This window comes from Ranitomeya imitator, chromosome 1 (genome assembly GCF_032444005.1).
Source record: "Ranitomeya imitator isolate aRanImi1 chromosome 1, aRanImi1.pri, whole genome shotgun sequence".
Classification (NCBI taxonomy): Eukaryota; Metazoa; Chordata; class Amphibia; order Anura; family Dendrobatidae; genus Ranitomeya; species Ranitomeya imitator.
In genome coordinates this window covers 442441611-442456890 of record NC_091282.1, presented here as the reverse complement: position 1 = coordinate 442456890, position 15280 = coordinate 442441611, and the positions used below count along the sequence as shown (strand labels likewise).

At 47.3% G+C, this 15280-nt stretch overlaps 1 protein-coding gene across 11 annotated transcripts in view; it reads right to left on the bottom strand.

The window, feature by feature from the left end:
* Positions 1 to 434: 434 nt before the first annotated feature.
* SMARCA2 (SWI/SNF related BAF chromatin remodeling complex subunit ATPase 2) overlaps positions 435 to 15280 on the bottom strand; it is a 461498-nt gene continuing 446652 nt past the window's right edge. For all 11 annotated transcript variants that reach the window (XM_069763977.1, XM_069764056.1, XM_069764038.1 and 8 more), the window contains 2 exons: positions 1702 to 1838; positions 435 to 1477 (listed from right to left, as the gene is read on the bottom strand). In XM_069763977.1, the coding sequence (XP_069620078.1) occupies positions 1442 to 1477; positions 1702 to 1838 (173 nt within the window). In that variant the 3' untranslated portion in view covers positions 435 to 1441. The remainder of the gene's footprint in view (positions 1478 to 1701; positions 1839 to 15280) is intronic.

Sequence of the window (15280 nt, the reverse complement as noted above, 5' to 3'; positions counted from 1 at the left end):
CTCGACCATAACGTATAGCTGTGTCAAAGGTCATGGAGGCGTTATCATTGCGCTCATGTCATGTATAAAATTACCATCAGGTTTTGTGTTTCACATCTAGGTTTTCTCCAAGGATGGCCAATAATGACAAACTCTTTGAAATATCTGGGATCACAATTACTTTATTGCCATCCACTAATGGTAGTTGTGTGCCTAAATACCTGAAAATAGCCAAAATTAACAAAGGTTAACACCAGAGATTTTAGATGTTGTATTTGTAGCCATTTAGTGTTTATGGAAAACATCCTGACAAACCTACCAGAGAGAAATTGAAGACAATGTCCTCATTAATGTAGATTCTTGATGTCTTGCTCATTAACCTGTGTGGGAGTCTGAATAATTAAACATTAAATGTGAAGCAGTTTTCTCCTCATTAGGAAGTCACAATAACACTGTTTTCTCAAAATTGCTGGGATTTTATTTGCCTCAGGCTTATGAATTGCAACCAAAGACATTGTGCAAAGAAAGCAAAGATTAAGTACACTTTAAGGAAAAAAGCTGATTATCCACATTGGTAAAGGTCAATTTAGAGAGAAAAAAAATGGCCAAGGGAAAATTAAATGTTCAATTACATTAGATATAGTTTGCAACAATTAACAAGTTAAACCAAACTTCTTCATAACAAATAGAAATTGTAATAAAAAAATGAATTACATTAGCCATATGCTTTATTATGTTTTCAACAACTTTTGTGTTTAAACTGCTCTAATATGAGAGGAAAAAGGACAGGGAGAGAGAGAAAGAGAAAATTATGGAAAAGAACTACTGCATATTAACACCTTAAGAGCCAGTTGAGCCACAGCATGCAAAACAGTAAATTGCAGGCTCCTCCAGCACAAAAAGAGTTAACCAGTACTTGAAAGTTGCATAAATGTACCACAATTAGGATTAAAATAAAAGAGGATAAAACAAAAGCTGAACCACAGCAAAAAAAATTAGTAAAAGAAAATTGCCTGGCGAAAAATAAAATAACCAGTTGCTTCTATTTATTATTTGTCCCAGTTCTCATTGCTACAAAATATCAGCCGTTAGCTGCACCATGGTATAGCAAACCAGGCACAGAGAAACAAATTCCAAATGAAAGTTGACTCACAAAAGTTATACTATTGATCCACAGTTTTCCATAAAAAAAAAATGTTACTTGCTTCATACTGGAGGCCATTTGGTCACAATATGTTACAAAATCTGTGTGTGTGGTTGGTTTCTTTATATATATATATATATTTTATTTTTTTTTACACGATGAGATCATGTATGCCTGGCACTAGTCTACAGTCACTTCTAGATGATGAATACAGAAACATTCCCATTGTGTATTTTTCCTTTTTTAGAAAAACATGAAGTTAGATGAATTGAGCCTAGAAAATGAAGAATTCTGTCCATAAAACAATAGTCATGTAGTTCACTCGTCATCGCTTCCGCTTCCCTCCGACTGGTCCTAGGGGAGGGAAAAAATATGGACATTAACACAAAGTTATTCCTTTACAATAATTTAACGACAAAACCAGACTTCCAAACGCAGCAGTCATGTGGTGAACTAACATCACCCATGCAGCCAACAAGTAATAAGCAGCCAGAATTTACTCATTCTTTAAAATCATTACTTTACTTCTTCTGTGTGCTTACACACGCTCCAATCAGCAATTGAAAGTTCCTACTCACAATTTCATCTTGATCTTCATCGCTGTCATAGTCGCTGACTACTGGCTTGGCTTTGCCACGACTCTGGCGTTTCTTTCCCTTTCCTCGACTCTTTTCATCCTTTTTATTCAGCTTGATTTTCACCTTTACAGATTTGGCTAAAGCAGAAAGTTTAAAATTACTGTACAAATAGAGGACTAATAAGAGGACCATTCCAATAGGGATTCAAATGGACAATATCAGACAAATGAGTGGGAAAAATATACATTTGGGGTTAGCTATTCTATAACAGAAAAACAATATACAAGAGCCTTATTATAATGAGTTGTTATATGGTAATGTACACTTCAATCACTCTGTAGACAAATGGCAGACAAAACTGGCAAGAGTGAAAATAAATGCCCAACTTCCATTATATTAACATCAGCGACTAAAGTTACGTAACCCAGTTACAGTAATTCAGTTAACGGCCATTAAAGTGAAGCCATCAAGTCCTAATGAGCCCGTGCAAAGGGAAGAGGAGCAGAGACAGCTGTGACATCTATCTAAAATAGCCATTTACTAGCCAGAGTGAAATAGGGATTTTTGTGTTACTCACCGTAAAATTCTTTTCTCCGAGATGCTCATTGGGGGACACAGGACTGTGGGTTTATGCTTCTGCCGCCAGGAGGCTGACACTAAGTAAACTTGAAAAAAAGTTAGCTCCTCCTCCGTCATATACACCCTGACACTGGCTACTGACGACTCCAGTTCGGTGCAAAAGCAGTAGGAGAACAAAACATGAGAAATAATATAACAGCATAAATACAGAAAACTTATGTCTATAAAAGATCCTACTGAGTAACAAAATCAGATATAGCAAAAGCAGCCAACAGGCTACCAGGGAGGGAGCTGTGTCCCCCAATGAGCGTCTCGGAGAAAAGGATTTTACGGTGAGTAACACAAAAATCCCTATTTCTCCTTCGCCTCATTGGGGGACACAGGACTGTGGGATGTCCCAAAGCTGACCCTGGGAGGGAAATGAACTCACCAGTAAAAATTATCCAGATAATGGTTGTGTTATAAGTGCGTCACCGCCGCTTGAAGAATCCTTCTACCCAGACTTGCATCTGCAGAGATCTGGGAGTGGATATTATAATGTTTGACAAAAGTATGCAAACTAAATCAGGTTGCAGCTTTGCAAACCTGTTCTGCTGAGGCCTGGTGCCGAATCGCCCAGGAAGCCCCCACTGCTCTAGTGGAGTGAGCCTTGATTCCAGCCGGAACCATCATGCCCTTGGCGCGATAGGCCTCCTGAATGGCCGCTCGTATCCACCTGGCCAGATTTCGAGGCCGCACATCCCTTCCTACGACCTTCCGGAAGGACAAAGAGCATCTGTCTGGCTGAAAGGAGCCGTCCGGGAAATGTACCTCCTCAGGGCTCTTACTAGGTCCAACGTATGGAGAGCTTTTTCTACACGGTGCGTAGGTGCTGGACAAAAGGAGGGAAGAACTATATCCTCATTAATGTGGAAGGAGGAAACAACCTTCGGAAGAAAGGAAGGTGCTGGTCTGAGCACTACCTTGTCCTGATGAAAACGTAGAAAGGGGAGTACGACAGGAGAGGGCTGCCAGCTCTGATACCCGCCTTATGGAAGTTATGGCCACTAAAAATACGACTTTCCAGGAAAGGACAGTCAAGGAAATATCTTGAAGAGGCTCAAAAGGAGCCTCCTGCAAGGACCTTAAGACCAAATTAAGGTCCCAAGCTTCCAAAGGAGTTTTATAAGGAGGGACCTTATGAGCGACGCCCTGAAAAAAAAAGTCCTGACCTGACGGCTAGTAGCAATCCTACGCTGAAAAAGGACCGATAAGGCTGAAATCTGCCTTTTAAGAGTACTTGGAGCAAGCCCTGAATCCAGGCCCACTTGGAGGAAGGTTAGAATATTTGGGACGGAGAAACGCAAGGGAGGCAGCCTGCGCTCTCTACACCAAGAGAGAAAAACTTTCCAAGTGTGATGATAAATTCTGGCCGAAACGGGTTTATGTGCGCTGATCATGGTATCTGCTACCTCTTGGGAGAACCCTGCCTGAGTTAAAACCCAAGATTCAATGGCCAGGCCGTCAAACGTAGGACCCCTGAGTTCTGGTGGTATCCTTGAGATTGAAGATCCAGCCGATCGGGGAGCCGCCATGGAACCCCGGTGAGAAGCTGTACTAGGTTCGCATACCAGGTCCGACGCGGCCAATCCGGGGCGACCAGAATAGCAGGCGCTCCTTCCGACTTGATCATCTTGATAACCCTCGGGAGTAATGCCAAAGGAGGGAACAGATGAGAGATGGAACTGGTTCCAAGTTAGTACTAGCGCATCCACGGCGAATGCCTGTGAGTCTCGGTACCGGGAGACTAACTTGGGTACCTTGGCATTCCCCTTAGACGCCATTAGATCCACATCCGGGGTCCCCCATAGATGGCATATCTGCTGAAATACTTTGGGATGGAGAGACCATTCCCCGGACGCTAGACCCTGACGGCTCAGAAAATCTGCCGCCCAGTTTTCTGCGCCCGGAATGTGAACTGCTGAAATCACAGAGTGATTTCTCTCGGCCCAGAACAGTATTTGTTTTACCTCCTGCATGGCTGCCTTGCTGTGGGTGCCCCCTTGATGATTTATGTATGCCACAGCTGTGGCGTTGTCAGATTGAATTCGGACAGAGCGACCCGCCAGAAGATGGTGAAAATGCTGCAAGGCTAGTCGAATCGCCCGAATTTCTAAGAGATTGATGGGGAGATCTGATTCCAGAGGAGACCAGCGCCCTTGAGCTGTGTGGTGAAAAACACAGCTCCCCAACCCAGGATACTGGCATCTGTTGTGACCACCAGCCATTTGGTTGGGGGAAAGGGCTTTCTTCCCTTGGAACAGGAGAAATGACTCCGCTGCAATGAAGGGACTCTATGGTCTAGTCGGTGGGACTCGGACCTGGGAAAACGGGATGGGAAGAACCGGGGAGGAGGCTGAAAGACCAGCTCTATCTTGTAACCTGAAGATATGAGCTCTCCCACCCATCGGTCATGGATTACCTGAAGCCAGACCTGGTGAAACAGAAGTAGACGTCCGCCTATTCTGTTGGAGGCGCTCAGAGGAGGCCTCCAGTCACTTGGCCGAAAACCTGAGTCCTAGACCCTCTGGATCTAGTTGACTGGGAACGCAATCTTCCCCCCTGGTTGGCCGTATAGGAGACCTGAGTGTCTCGATCCTGATTGAGTCGACCCTGTGCAGCGGAGCCCGATGCTGGAGCCCATCTAGCATTACGAAAGGGTCTGAAACGGGCCTGGAATTGGCGACGAAAAGGTTGTCTAACCCTCTGCTGTGGAAGAAACTTGCTTTTCCCTCCTGTGGAGTCAGAAATCAGCTGATCCAGTTTCTCTCCGAATAAGCGACCCCCTGATACGGAAGGGTTCTGAGCGATTTTTTAGAGGTAGAGTCTGCCTGCCATGTTCTTAACCGGAGAGCTCTTCTAATGGCGATAGTGTTAGCCGCAACCGAAGAGGCACAGTCTGCAGCATCTAAGGATGCATTGATCAGATAGCTACCAGCAAGAGCTATCTGAGATGACATTTCCGCCAACTCTGCTGGCAAATCACCTTCTTGAAGAGCCTTTGTTAAAGACTCTGACCAAGATATCATAGCCTTAGCAACCCAGGTTGCCGCAAAAGGAGGAAAAAGTGCCGTACTTGAAGACTCAAAAACGGAAAGAGCTAAGCTCTCCATAAGACGATCCGTAGGATCCTTAATTGATGAGCCATTAGGGAGAGAAAGCAACGTGTTAGAGGCTAAATGGGACACCGGAGGATCTATAGAAGGATTTTCTGCCCATTTACTACATAGCTCAGTAGCAAAGGGGTACCTAACCTTCAAGGCTTTTTGCCCTGAGAAACGTTTGTCCGGGTGCTCCCGGTTACGCCGAATCAAGTCCTCAAACTCAGGGTGAGAGTAAAAAACTCTATGAGCCGTTTAAATGAGATCTTATGATCTGAGGATGAGGCGAGCTCGTTGTCTATCCCCAGGGACTGATTGACAGCCTCAATCAGGCTATCTACAGACTCCTGAAACCCAGGATTCTCAAAATTAAGGGACTCCTCTGACTCAGTCTGTCTCAACTTCCCCGCTCTCTGCTGGGGAAGGAGAACGCGATACAGAGCTCCGGGATGCCGAAGCACCTGACGGCCCGGGTGACGCTGTGCGAACCCGCTTTCCACGCGTTTGTCTAGTGCAGGCACGGCCCCTGCAGGCCTAAGGTTCCTGAGACCCTGAAGCCCTCTCCGAGACAGAAGGACTGCTGACCCTGACTGCCAGGGTCTGTAGGGATTTGATTGCTTCAGTTAGGGACGCCATGGATTGCGACAAGGACGTGACCCATTCCGGCGGAGCTGCCCCAGCATCTGTTTGAGGGGCAGGAGCTCCTGGGCGCATTCAGAGTCGCAGGCCTCGCAGAGACGATTGCTCTGGGCGTGCGGGACTGCAGCACAACAAGCCACACAAACGGTATATAAGACCGTGTGACTTTTAACCCTTCTAGACATAGTGATCTGTAAAAAGCTATACCCAGGGCCTGAGACTGGGAAACAAATAATGCTTCTGCCAGCTGGAGGGCGAAGCACTTACCCCAGTCCTGTGTCCCCACGAATACCAAGATGAGATGTGGAGCCAGAAAGAGCTCACCTTTATCCCCAGCAAGCCTCAGGAGGCAGGACCGCCATCATGCGGTGCGGCCTGTAGTAGGCCAGAAGCCGGGCCCTCAATTTCTCCAGTGAGCCAAAAGAAAACCGAAACCGGAAGTGGATGCGCCGGAGGGGGCAGGGCCTCACGGCGCGGTCTGCAGGGAGGAAGCCCGGGTCAGAACAACCCGGTAGTGTTTGCTGAAGGCCAGGCCGGAGCCTGAAGCCTCTGGAAGGCCGCGGCGCCGACAATACCTGCCGCAGCGCCGGAGAAGCGGCTGCAGAGAAACCGCGGCGCCGGGTGCACCGCACAGCCTCGGTGCATGATAATTATAGCAGGAGTTGCCGCACAGCGCCTCCGGAACACCGTCGCATAGAAAAAAACGCCCGAGGCACCAGGTAAATCAGCATCTTTTAAAGATGCCTTGCGCCTTTGTAAGGAGCCCCCCCCCTCTTTTTTTTTTTCCCACTACCCCCATACTGCCGGCTGAGTACCCCCGACGTAAATCCAGCAGGGGAAGGCAAACGACGGTGCAGGCACCCTAGCTCCATTATCTGCCAGGATAAGGAGAGGGACCGTCTATCACCCCATCTATCACCGCAGCAGAGCAGAGGTGTAGAAATAGGGGGGGGGGGGGACACGGTCATCACAGGGCACCTGTACAGCCCAGGGTCTAAATACCTCAGGGTGATCAGGGCCAAGTCCGGTAAGGGATCCCACGTTACGGGGAAGGATAAGTGGAGAAACTCGCACGTGCTTGCCCGTTGTTGGTTTGGGGAGATCGGACCCTCAAAAGGGTCCGTCGCCTCCTCAATCCATAGGAAGTGATGAAGAACCAGGGTCCAAAAGATCCGGGACCCAGAAGTGTGCCTCCTTGAGACACTAAGCATGAACTGGAGTCGTCAGTAGCCAGTGTCAGGGTGTATACGACGGAGGAAGAGCTAACTTTTTTTCAAGTTTACGTAGTGTCAGCCTCCAGGCGGCAGAAGCATACACCCACAGTCCACAGTCCTGTGTCCCCCAATGAGGTGAAGGAGAAAATGGCAAGAATAGAAGAGTTTTCAGCAAGCTTTTTATCAGCAGAGGCAGGATATAGATGATAATACAGAATCCACCAATCACAATAGGAGATGTCACAGGTGACCCTACTCCCCCCCCCCTTCACAATGACCATATTAGATGCCTTATCCCCTTCAAGACCTTGCCCTTTTCTGTTTTTGCGTTCTCGTTTTTCGCTCCCTTCCTTCCCAGAGCCATAACTTTCTTATTTTTCCATCAATATGGCCATGTGAGGGCTTGTTTTTTTGTGGGACAAGTTGCACGTTTGAACAACATAATTGGTTTTAGCATGTTGTGTACTAGAAAATGGGGAAAAAAATTCCAAATGCGGTGAAATTGCAAAAAAAAAGTGCAATCCCACACTTGTTTTTTGCTTGGCTTTTTTGCTAGGTTCACTAAATGCTAAAACTGACCTGCCATTATGATTCTCCAGGTCATTACGAGTTGATAGACATGAAACATGTCTTGGTTACGTTTTATCTAAGTGGTGAAAAAAAATTCCAAACTTTGCTTTAAAAAAAAACAACAAATAGCTTAATTTTCCAATACCCATAGCGTTTCCATTTTTCGGGATCTCAGGTTGGATGATGGCTTATTTTTTGCGTGCCAAGCTGACGTTTTTAATGATACCACTTTTGTGCAGATACGTTCTTTTGATCGCCCATTATTGCATTTTAATGCAATGTTGGGCGACCAAAAAAAAACGAAATTCTGGCATTTCAAATTTTTTTCTCGCTACGCTGTTCAGCGATCAGGTTAATCCTTTTTTTTATTCATAGATCGGGCGATTTTGAACGCGGCAATACCAAATATGTGTAGGTTTGATTTTTTTTAATTGTTTTATTTTAAATGGGGGTGATTTAAACTTTTATATTTTTTCATATTTTTAATTTTTTTTTTTTTTTTTTTTAAATTTAGCCATGCTTCAATAGCCTCCATGGAAAGCAGCGATCTGATGTTCGCTCCTATGTAGCTGAATTACAGGCTTGCTATAGCCGCCATCAGCAACCATAGAGGTCTCAAGGAGACCTCTGGTTGCTATGCCGACGCATCGCTGACCCCCGATCATGTGACGGGGGTCAGCGATGCGCTCATTTCCGGCCCAATGGCCGGAAGCGCTGGTTAAATGCTGCTGTCGTGTCTTCCCCTTTGATGTGGGCTCAGACTGTGAGCCCACATCAAAGTCGCGACATGTCAGCTGTTTTGGACAGCTGACATGTGAACGCAATAGCGGCAGGTGGAATCCACCCGCCGCTATTAACTAGTTAAATGCCGCTGTCAAACTGACAGTGGCATTTAACAATCGCTATCAGCCATCGGTCCGGAAATGCATGCATCGCCAACCCCCGTCACATGATCAGGGGTCAGTGATGCGTCGGCATAAAAACCAGAGGTCTACCTCTATGGTTGTTGATACCGGATTGCCATGAGCGCCACCCAGTGGTCAGCGTTCGTAGCAATGCTGTAATTCAGCTACATAGGAGCGATCTGAGCATTGCTCCCATGTAGCAGAGCCGATCAGGCTATGCCAGCTTCTAGCCTCTGATGGAGGCTATTGAAGCATGGCAAAAGTAAAAAAAAAAAAAAAAAAAATTATATATATATATATATATATATATATATATATATATATATATATATATATATATATATACATACACACACACGCGTATATATATATATATACGCCTATACGCATATATATATATATATATATATATATATATATATATATATATATATATATATATATATATATATATATATATATATATATATATATATATATATATATATCTATATATCTCTATAAAGACATTCCAAAGGAAGGACTAAGCCAAGAACAGGAAAACATAATGGCGAAACTAAAAGCAATGGAGGAAAAAATCAAAAACTTCCAAAACCCGGTGGATACACCTATAACACTACAGGAAGTAACCGAGAGACTCTCCTCCATAAGATGTAGAAAAGCCGGTGGCCTGGATGGAATCCTACCAGAAATGCTGAAGTACAGCCCACCAGAAATACAGGCTGCAATGGTTAAACTCTTCAATATTGTACTGAGTGCCGGCTACTTCCCACGTACCTGGAACCAAGGCCTCATCACACCCATCCACAAGAGTGGGGACAGGTATGACCCAGCCAACTACAGAGGCATATGCGTCAGCAGCAACCTGGGAAAACTGTTCAACAGTATCCTGAACAAGAGGATCCTCACCTTCCTCACCAAGCACAACGTCCTCAGCAAGAGCCAAGCAGGGTTCATGCCGAACCACCGCACCACTGACCACATCTATACTCTGCACAGCCTCATTCAGAGACACGTCTACAATACAAAGAATGGGAAGATATACGCCTGCTTTGTGGACTTTAAAAAGGCCTTTGATTCAGTGTGGCACCCGGGCTTATTCCTGAAACTGCTGGAGAGTGGAATAGGAGGAAAGACCTACGATGTCATCAAAAGCTCCTACACCGAGAACAGCTGCAGCGTGAGTGTGAGCGGCAAAAGAACGGCTTTTTTCCAGCAGAGCCGCGGAGTAAGACAAGGCTGCAGCCTAAGCCCAACGCTCTTCAACATCTACATCAACGAGCTGGCTACCGCCCTGGAATCCTCCTCAGCACCAGGTCTCACCCTCCACGACGCCCAGGTGAAATTCCTGCTGTATGCAGATGACCTGCTGCTGCTGTCACCAACCGAGAAAGGCCTCCAGGACAACCTGAAAATCCTAGAGAAATTCAGCTCCACCTGGGCCCTACCGGTCAACCTAAAGAAAACCAACACCATGGTGTTCCAGAGGAGAAAGAGAAGATCAGACCAACACCCATCATTTATCCTCAACAACTGCGACCTCACAGGAACGGACAAATATACCTACCTGGGCCTAGAGATTCACCGGTCAGGGAGCTTCAAACAAGCCATAGAGACCCTGAAAGACAAGGCCTGCAAAACCTTCTATGCCATCCGAAGGACACTCTACCATCTGAAGCCACCAGTGAGGGTCTGGCTAAAAATCTTCGACTCCATCATCGCCCCAATCCTCCTGTATGGCAGCGAAGTCTGGGGTCCTCACACCTACCCAGACTGGTCAAAGTGGGATTCCAGTCCAACAGAAATATTCCACCTGGAATTCTGCAAGCACCTTCTCCAGGTCCATCGGACCACCTCCAACAGTGCTTGTCGGGCCGAGCTGGGCAGATTCCCTCTACACCTAACAGTTCTAAAGAGGGCGCTGTCATTCCGGGCTCACCTGCATAGGAGCAATCCAAGCTCCCATCACCATAAAGCCCTGATACATGAAGGTGAAACAGAAAAACCAGAACCCCCGGAACAGCCCAGCCAAACCCAACCGGAGCAGAACACCAATCACAACAACCTGACAAAAGCCGGAATTAGGAAGATGGCAGATGAAGGCCAGGAGAGGTATGTCAGTGACTGGAAGAATGATATCACAGAAACTGACCATGTACCGGAGCCTACAGAGAGACTACAGACTGGCCCCATATCTGGAGAAACTCCCGGACCCCAGAGACCGCCAGATCCTGAGCCGATATAGACTCAGTGCCCACAGTCTGGCCATCGAATGTGGCCGACACAGGCAGAGCTACAAGCCCAGGGAGGAAAGACTGTGCCAACACTGTGATCAGGAGGCCATAGAGGACGAAACCCACTTCCTGCTACACTGCTCCAAATACTCAGCAGTGAGGGACACTCACTTCAGGAGACTCTCACATCTCTTCCCAGACTTCATCACCATGAAGGAGGAAGAGAAAACATATATCTTGCTGGGAGAAGAAGAGAGAGCAGTGGAGATAGCAGCGCGGTATGTGAGCGAATGTCATAGACTGCGAGAAAGAGAACTATGATGCCATGGACTATAGCCCCCAACCTGGACCTGCCCCATCCACCTCCCCTATGCCATGGACTATAGCCCCCAAACTGGACCTGCCCCATCCACCTCCCCTATGCCATGGACTATAGCCCCCACCCTGGATCTGCCCCATCCACCTCCCCTATGCCATGGACTATAGCCCCCACAATGGACCTGCCCCATCCACCTACCCTATGCCATGGATTATAGCCCCCACCCTAGATCTGCCCCATCCACCTCCCCTATGCCATGGACTATAGCCCCAACCACCTCCCCTATGCCATGGACTATAGCCCCCACAATGGACCTGCCCCATCCATCTCCCCTATGCCATGGATTATAGCCCCCACCCTAGATCTGCCCCATCCACCTCCCCTACAGCTCCTACCCAACATCCCCACAGTCCCTATCCCTATTGCCTCTATACACTTGCTTTGGCAAAACTGATGTGTATTTGGTCCTGCCAATAAAGCTTCTTTGAATCTTGAATCTATATATATATATATATATATATACACACACACATATATATATATATGCACACACATACATAAATATATATATATATATAGATTCAAGATTCAAAGAAGCTTTATTGGCAGGACCAAATACACATCAGTTTTGCCAAAGCAAGTGTATAGAAGCAATAGGGATAGGGACTGAGGGGATGTTGGGTAGGAGCTGTGGGGGGAGGTGGATGGGGCAGATCCAGGTTGGGGGCTATAGTCCATGGCATAGGGGAGGTGGATGGTGCAGATCCAGGTTGGGGGCTATAGTCCATGGCATAGGGGAGGTGGATGGGGCAGGTTCAGGTTGGGGGCTATAGTCCATGGCATAGGGGAGGTGGATGGGGCAGGTCCATTGTGGGGGCTATAGTCCATGGCATAGGGGAGGTGGATGGGGCAGGTCCAGGTTGGGGGCTATAGTCCATGGCATCATAGTTCTCTTTCTCGCAGTCTATGACATTCGCTCACATACCGCGCTGCTATCTCCACTGCTCTCTCTTCTTCTCCCAGCAAGATATATGTTTTCTCTTCCTCCTTCATGGTGATGAAGTCTGGGAAGAGATGTGAGAGTCTCCTGAAGTGAGTGTCCCTCACTGCTGAGTATTTGGAGCAGTGTAGCAGGAAGTGGGTTTCGTCCTCTATGGCCTCCTGGTCACAGTGTTGGCACAGTCTTTCCTCCCTGGGCTTGTAGCTCTGCCTGTGTCGGCCACATTCGATGGCCAGACTGTGGGCACTGAGTCTATATCGGCTCAGGATCTGGCGGTCTCTGGGGTCCGGGAGTTTCTCCAGATATGGGGCCAGTCTGTAGTCTCTCTGTAGGCTCCGGTACATGGTCAGTTTCTGTGAGCTGATGATATCATTCTTCCAGTCACTGACATACCTCTCCTGGCCTTCATCTGCCATCTTCCTAATTCCGGCTTTTGTCAGGTTGTTGTGATTGGTGTTCTGCTCCGGTTGGGTTTGGCTGGGCTGTTCCGGGGGTTCTGGTTTTTCTGTTTCACCTTCATGTATCAGGGCTTTATGGTGATGGGAGCTTGGATTGCTCCTATGCAGGTGAGCCCGGAATGACAGCGCCCTCTTTAGAACTGTCAGGTGTAGAGGGAATCTGCCCAGCTCGGCCCGACAAGCACTGTTGGAGGTGCTCCGATGGACCTGGAGAAGGTGCTTGCAGAATTCCAGGTGGAATATTTCTGTTGGACTGGAGTCCCACTTTGACCAGTCTGGGTAGGTGTGAGGACCCCAGACTTCGCTGCCATACAGGAGGATTGGGGCGATGATGGAGTCGAAGATTTTTAGCCAGACCCTCACTGGTGGCTTCAGATGGTAGAGTGTCCTTCGGATGGCATAGAAGGTTTTGCAGGCCTTGTCTTTCAGGGTCTCTATGGCTTGTTTGAAGTTCCCTGACCGGTGAATCTCTAGGCCCAGGTAGGTATATTTGTCCGTTCCTGTGAGGTCGCAGTTGTTGAGGATAAATGATGGGTGTTGGTCTGATCTTCTCTTTCTCCTCTGGAACACCATGGTGTTGGTTTTCTTTAGGTTGACCGGTAGGGCCCAGGTGGAGCTGAATTTCTCTAGGATTTTCAGGTTGTCCTGGAGGCCTTTCTCGGTTGGTGACAGCAGCAGCAGGTCATCTGCATACAGCAGGAATTTCACCTGAGCGTCGTGGAGGGTGAGTCCTGGTGCTGAGGAGGATTCCAGGGCGGTAGCCAGCTCGTTGATGTAGATGTTGAAGAGCGTTGGGCTTAGGCTGCAGCCTTGTCTTACTCCGCGGCTCTGCTGGAAAAAAGCCGTTCTTTTGCCGCTCACACTCACGCTGCAGCTGCTCTCGGTGTAGGAGCTTTTGATGACATCGTAGGTCTTTCCTCCTATTCCACTCTCCAGCAGTTTCAGGAATAAGCCCGGGTGCCACACTGAATCAAAGGCCTTTTTAAAGTCCACAAAGCAGGCGTATATCTTCCCATTCTTTGTATTGTAGATGTGTCTCTGAATGAGGCTGTGCAGAGTATAGATGTGGTCAGTGGTGCGGTGGTTCGGCATGAACCCTGCTTGGCTCTTGTTGAGGACGTTGTGCTCGGTGAGGAAGGTGAGGATCCTCTTGTTCAGGATACTGTTGAACAGTTTTCCCAGGTTGCTGCTGACGCATATGCCTCTGTAGTTGGCTGGGTCATACCTGTCCCCACTCTTGTGGATGGGTGTGATGAGGCCTTGGTTCCAGGTACGAGGGAAGTAGCCGGCACTCAGTACAATATTGAAGAGTTTAACCATTGCAGCCTGTATTTCTGGTGGGCTGTACTTCAGCATTTCTGGTAGGATTCCATCTAGGCCACCGGCTTTTCTACTTCTTATGGAGGAGAGTCTCTCGGTTACTTCCTGTAGTGTTATAGGTGTATCCACCGGGTTTTGGAAGTTTTTGATTTTTTCCTCCATTGCTTTTAGTTTCGCCATTATGTTTTCCTGTTCTTGGCTTAGTCCTTCCTTTGGAATGTCTTTATAGAGGTCTCTGAAGTATTGGAGCCAGAGGTTGCCATTTTGGATATGGTTGTTGTTTTTCTTGTCTTTGGTGTCCATGTGGTTCCATAGTTCCCAGAAGGAGTGGTCTTGGAGGGCGTCTTGGAGTTGATTGAGCTTCGTAGAGATGTAACTCTGCTTCTTCCTCCTGAGGATGGTTTTGTACTGCTTTTGTATGGAGTCATAGGCTTCCCTCAGACCCAGGTGGTTGGGGTCTCTGTGTTTCTTGTTGGAGGCTGTTCTCAGGGTCTTCCGTACAGCTTTACATTCTCTGTCAAACCAGCCATTGACCTGTGTTTCTTTTGGTCTCTTGTAGTCGACTTTTTTAAGGTCGGACAGTCTGGCCATTGCGTAGAATATATTGTTGAGGTCCTTTGCTGCTTGGTTCACTCCCTCTGGGTTTGGCATGTACTCAAGGTTGTAGAAGTGGTGGAGCATCCGCTGTATTTCAGGTCTTCTGGAAGCTTCTTTATATCTTAGTGCCGATATTTTGGACCATTTATAGGATGGAGGCCGGGTGAAGAGGCCGCTCTGCTGTGGCTTCTGAGTGGATGGTTTCTCTGTAGATTTCATGTACAGAAGAAGTTGGCTGTGGTCTGACAGGTGCGTATGTGGGGTGACTATGAAAGCGCTGACATCTGCCAGGTTCATGTCTGTAATGGCGTAATCAACTACACTCCTCCCTACATGGGAGTTTAGTGTATACCTTCCTAAGGAGTCACCCTTGCTTCGTCCATTAAGGATATGAAGTCCTAAACTTTTACATACGTTCAGGAGCTTTCTGCCACTTTTGTTGACTGTACTGTCATAGCTGTTTCTCTCAGTGTGTACAGGGTCTTGGCCGTCATTCTCTGCTCCAAGTATGTAGATGTTTCCATCCGTGGTCAGGAAGTCTCTCTCTCTCCCTGTTCTTGCATTGAGGTCTCCAAAGATGAGAACTTTGCCCAGGGCCTGATAA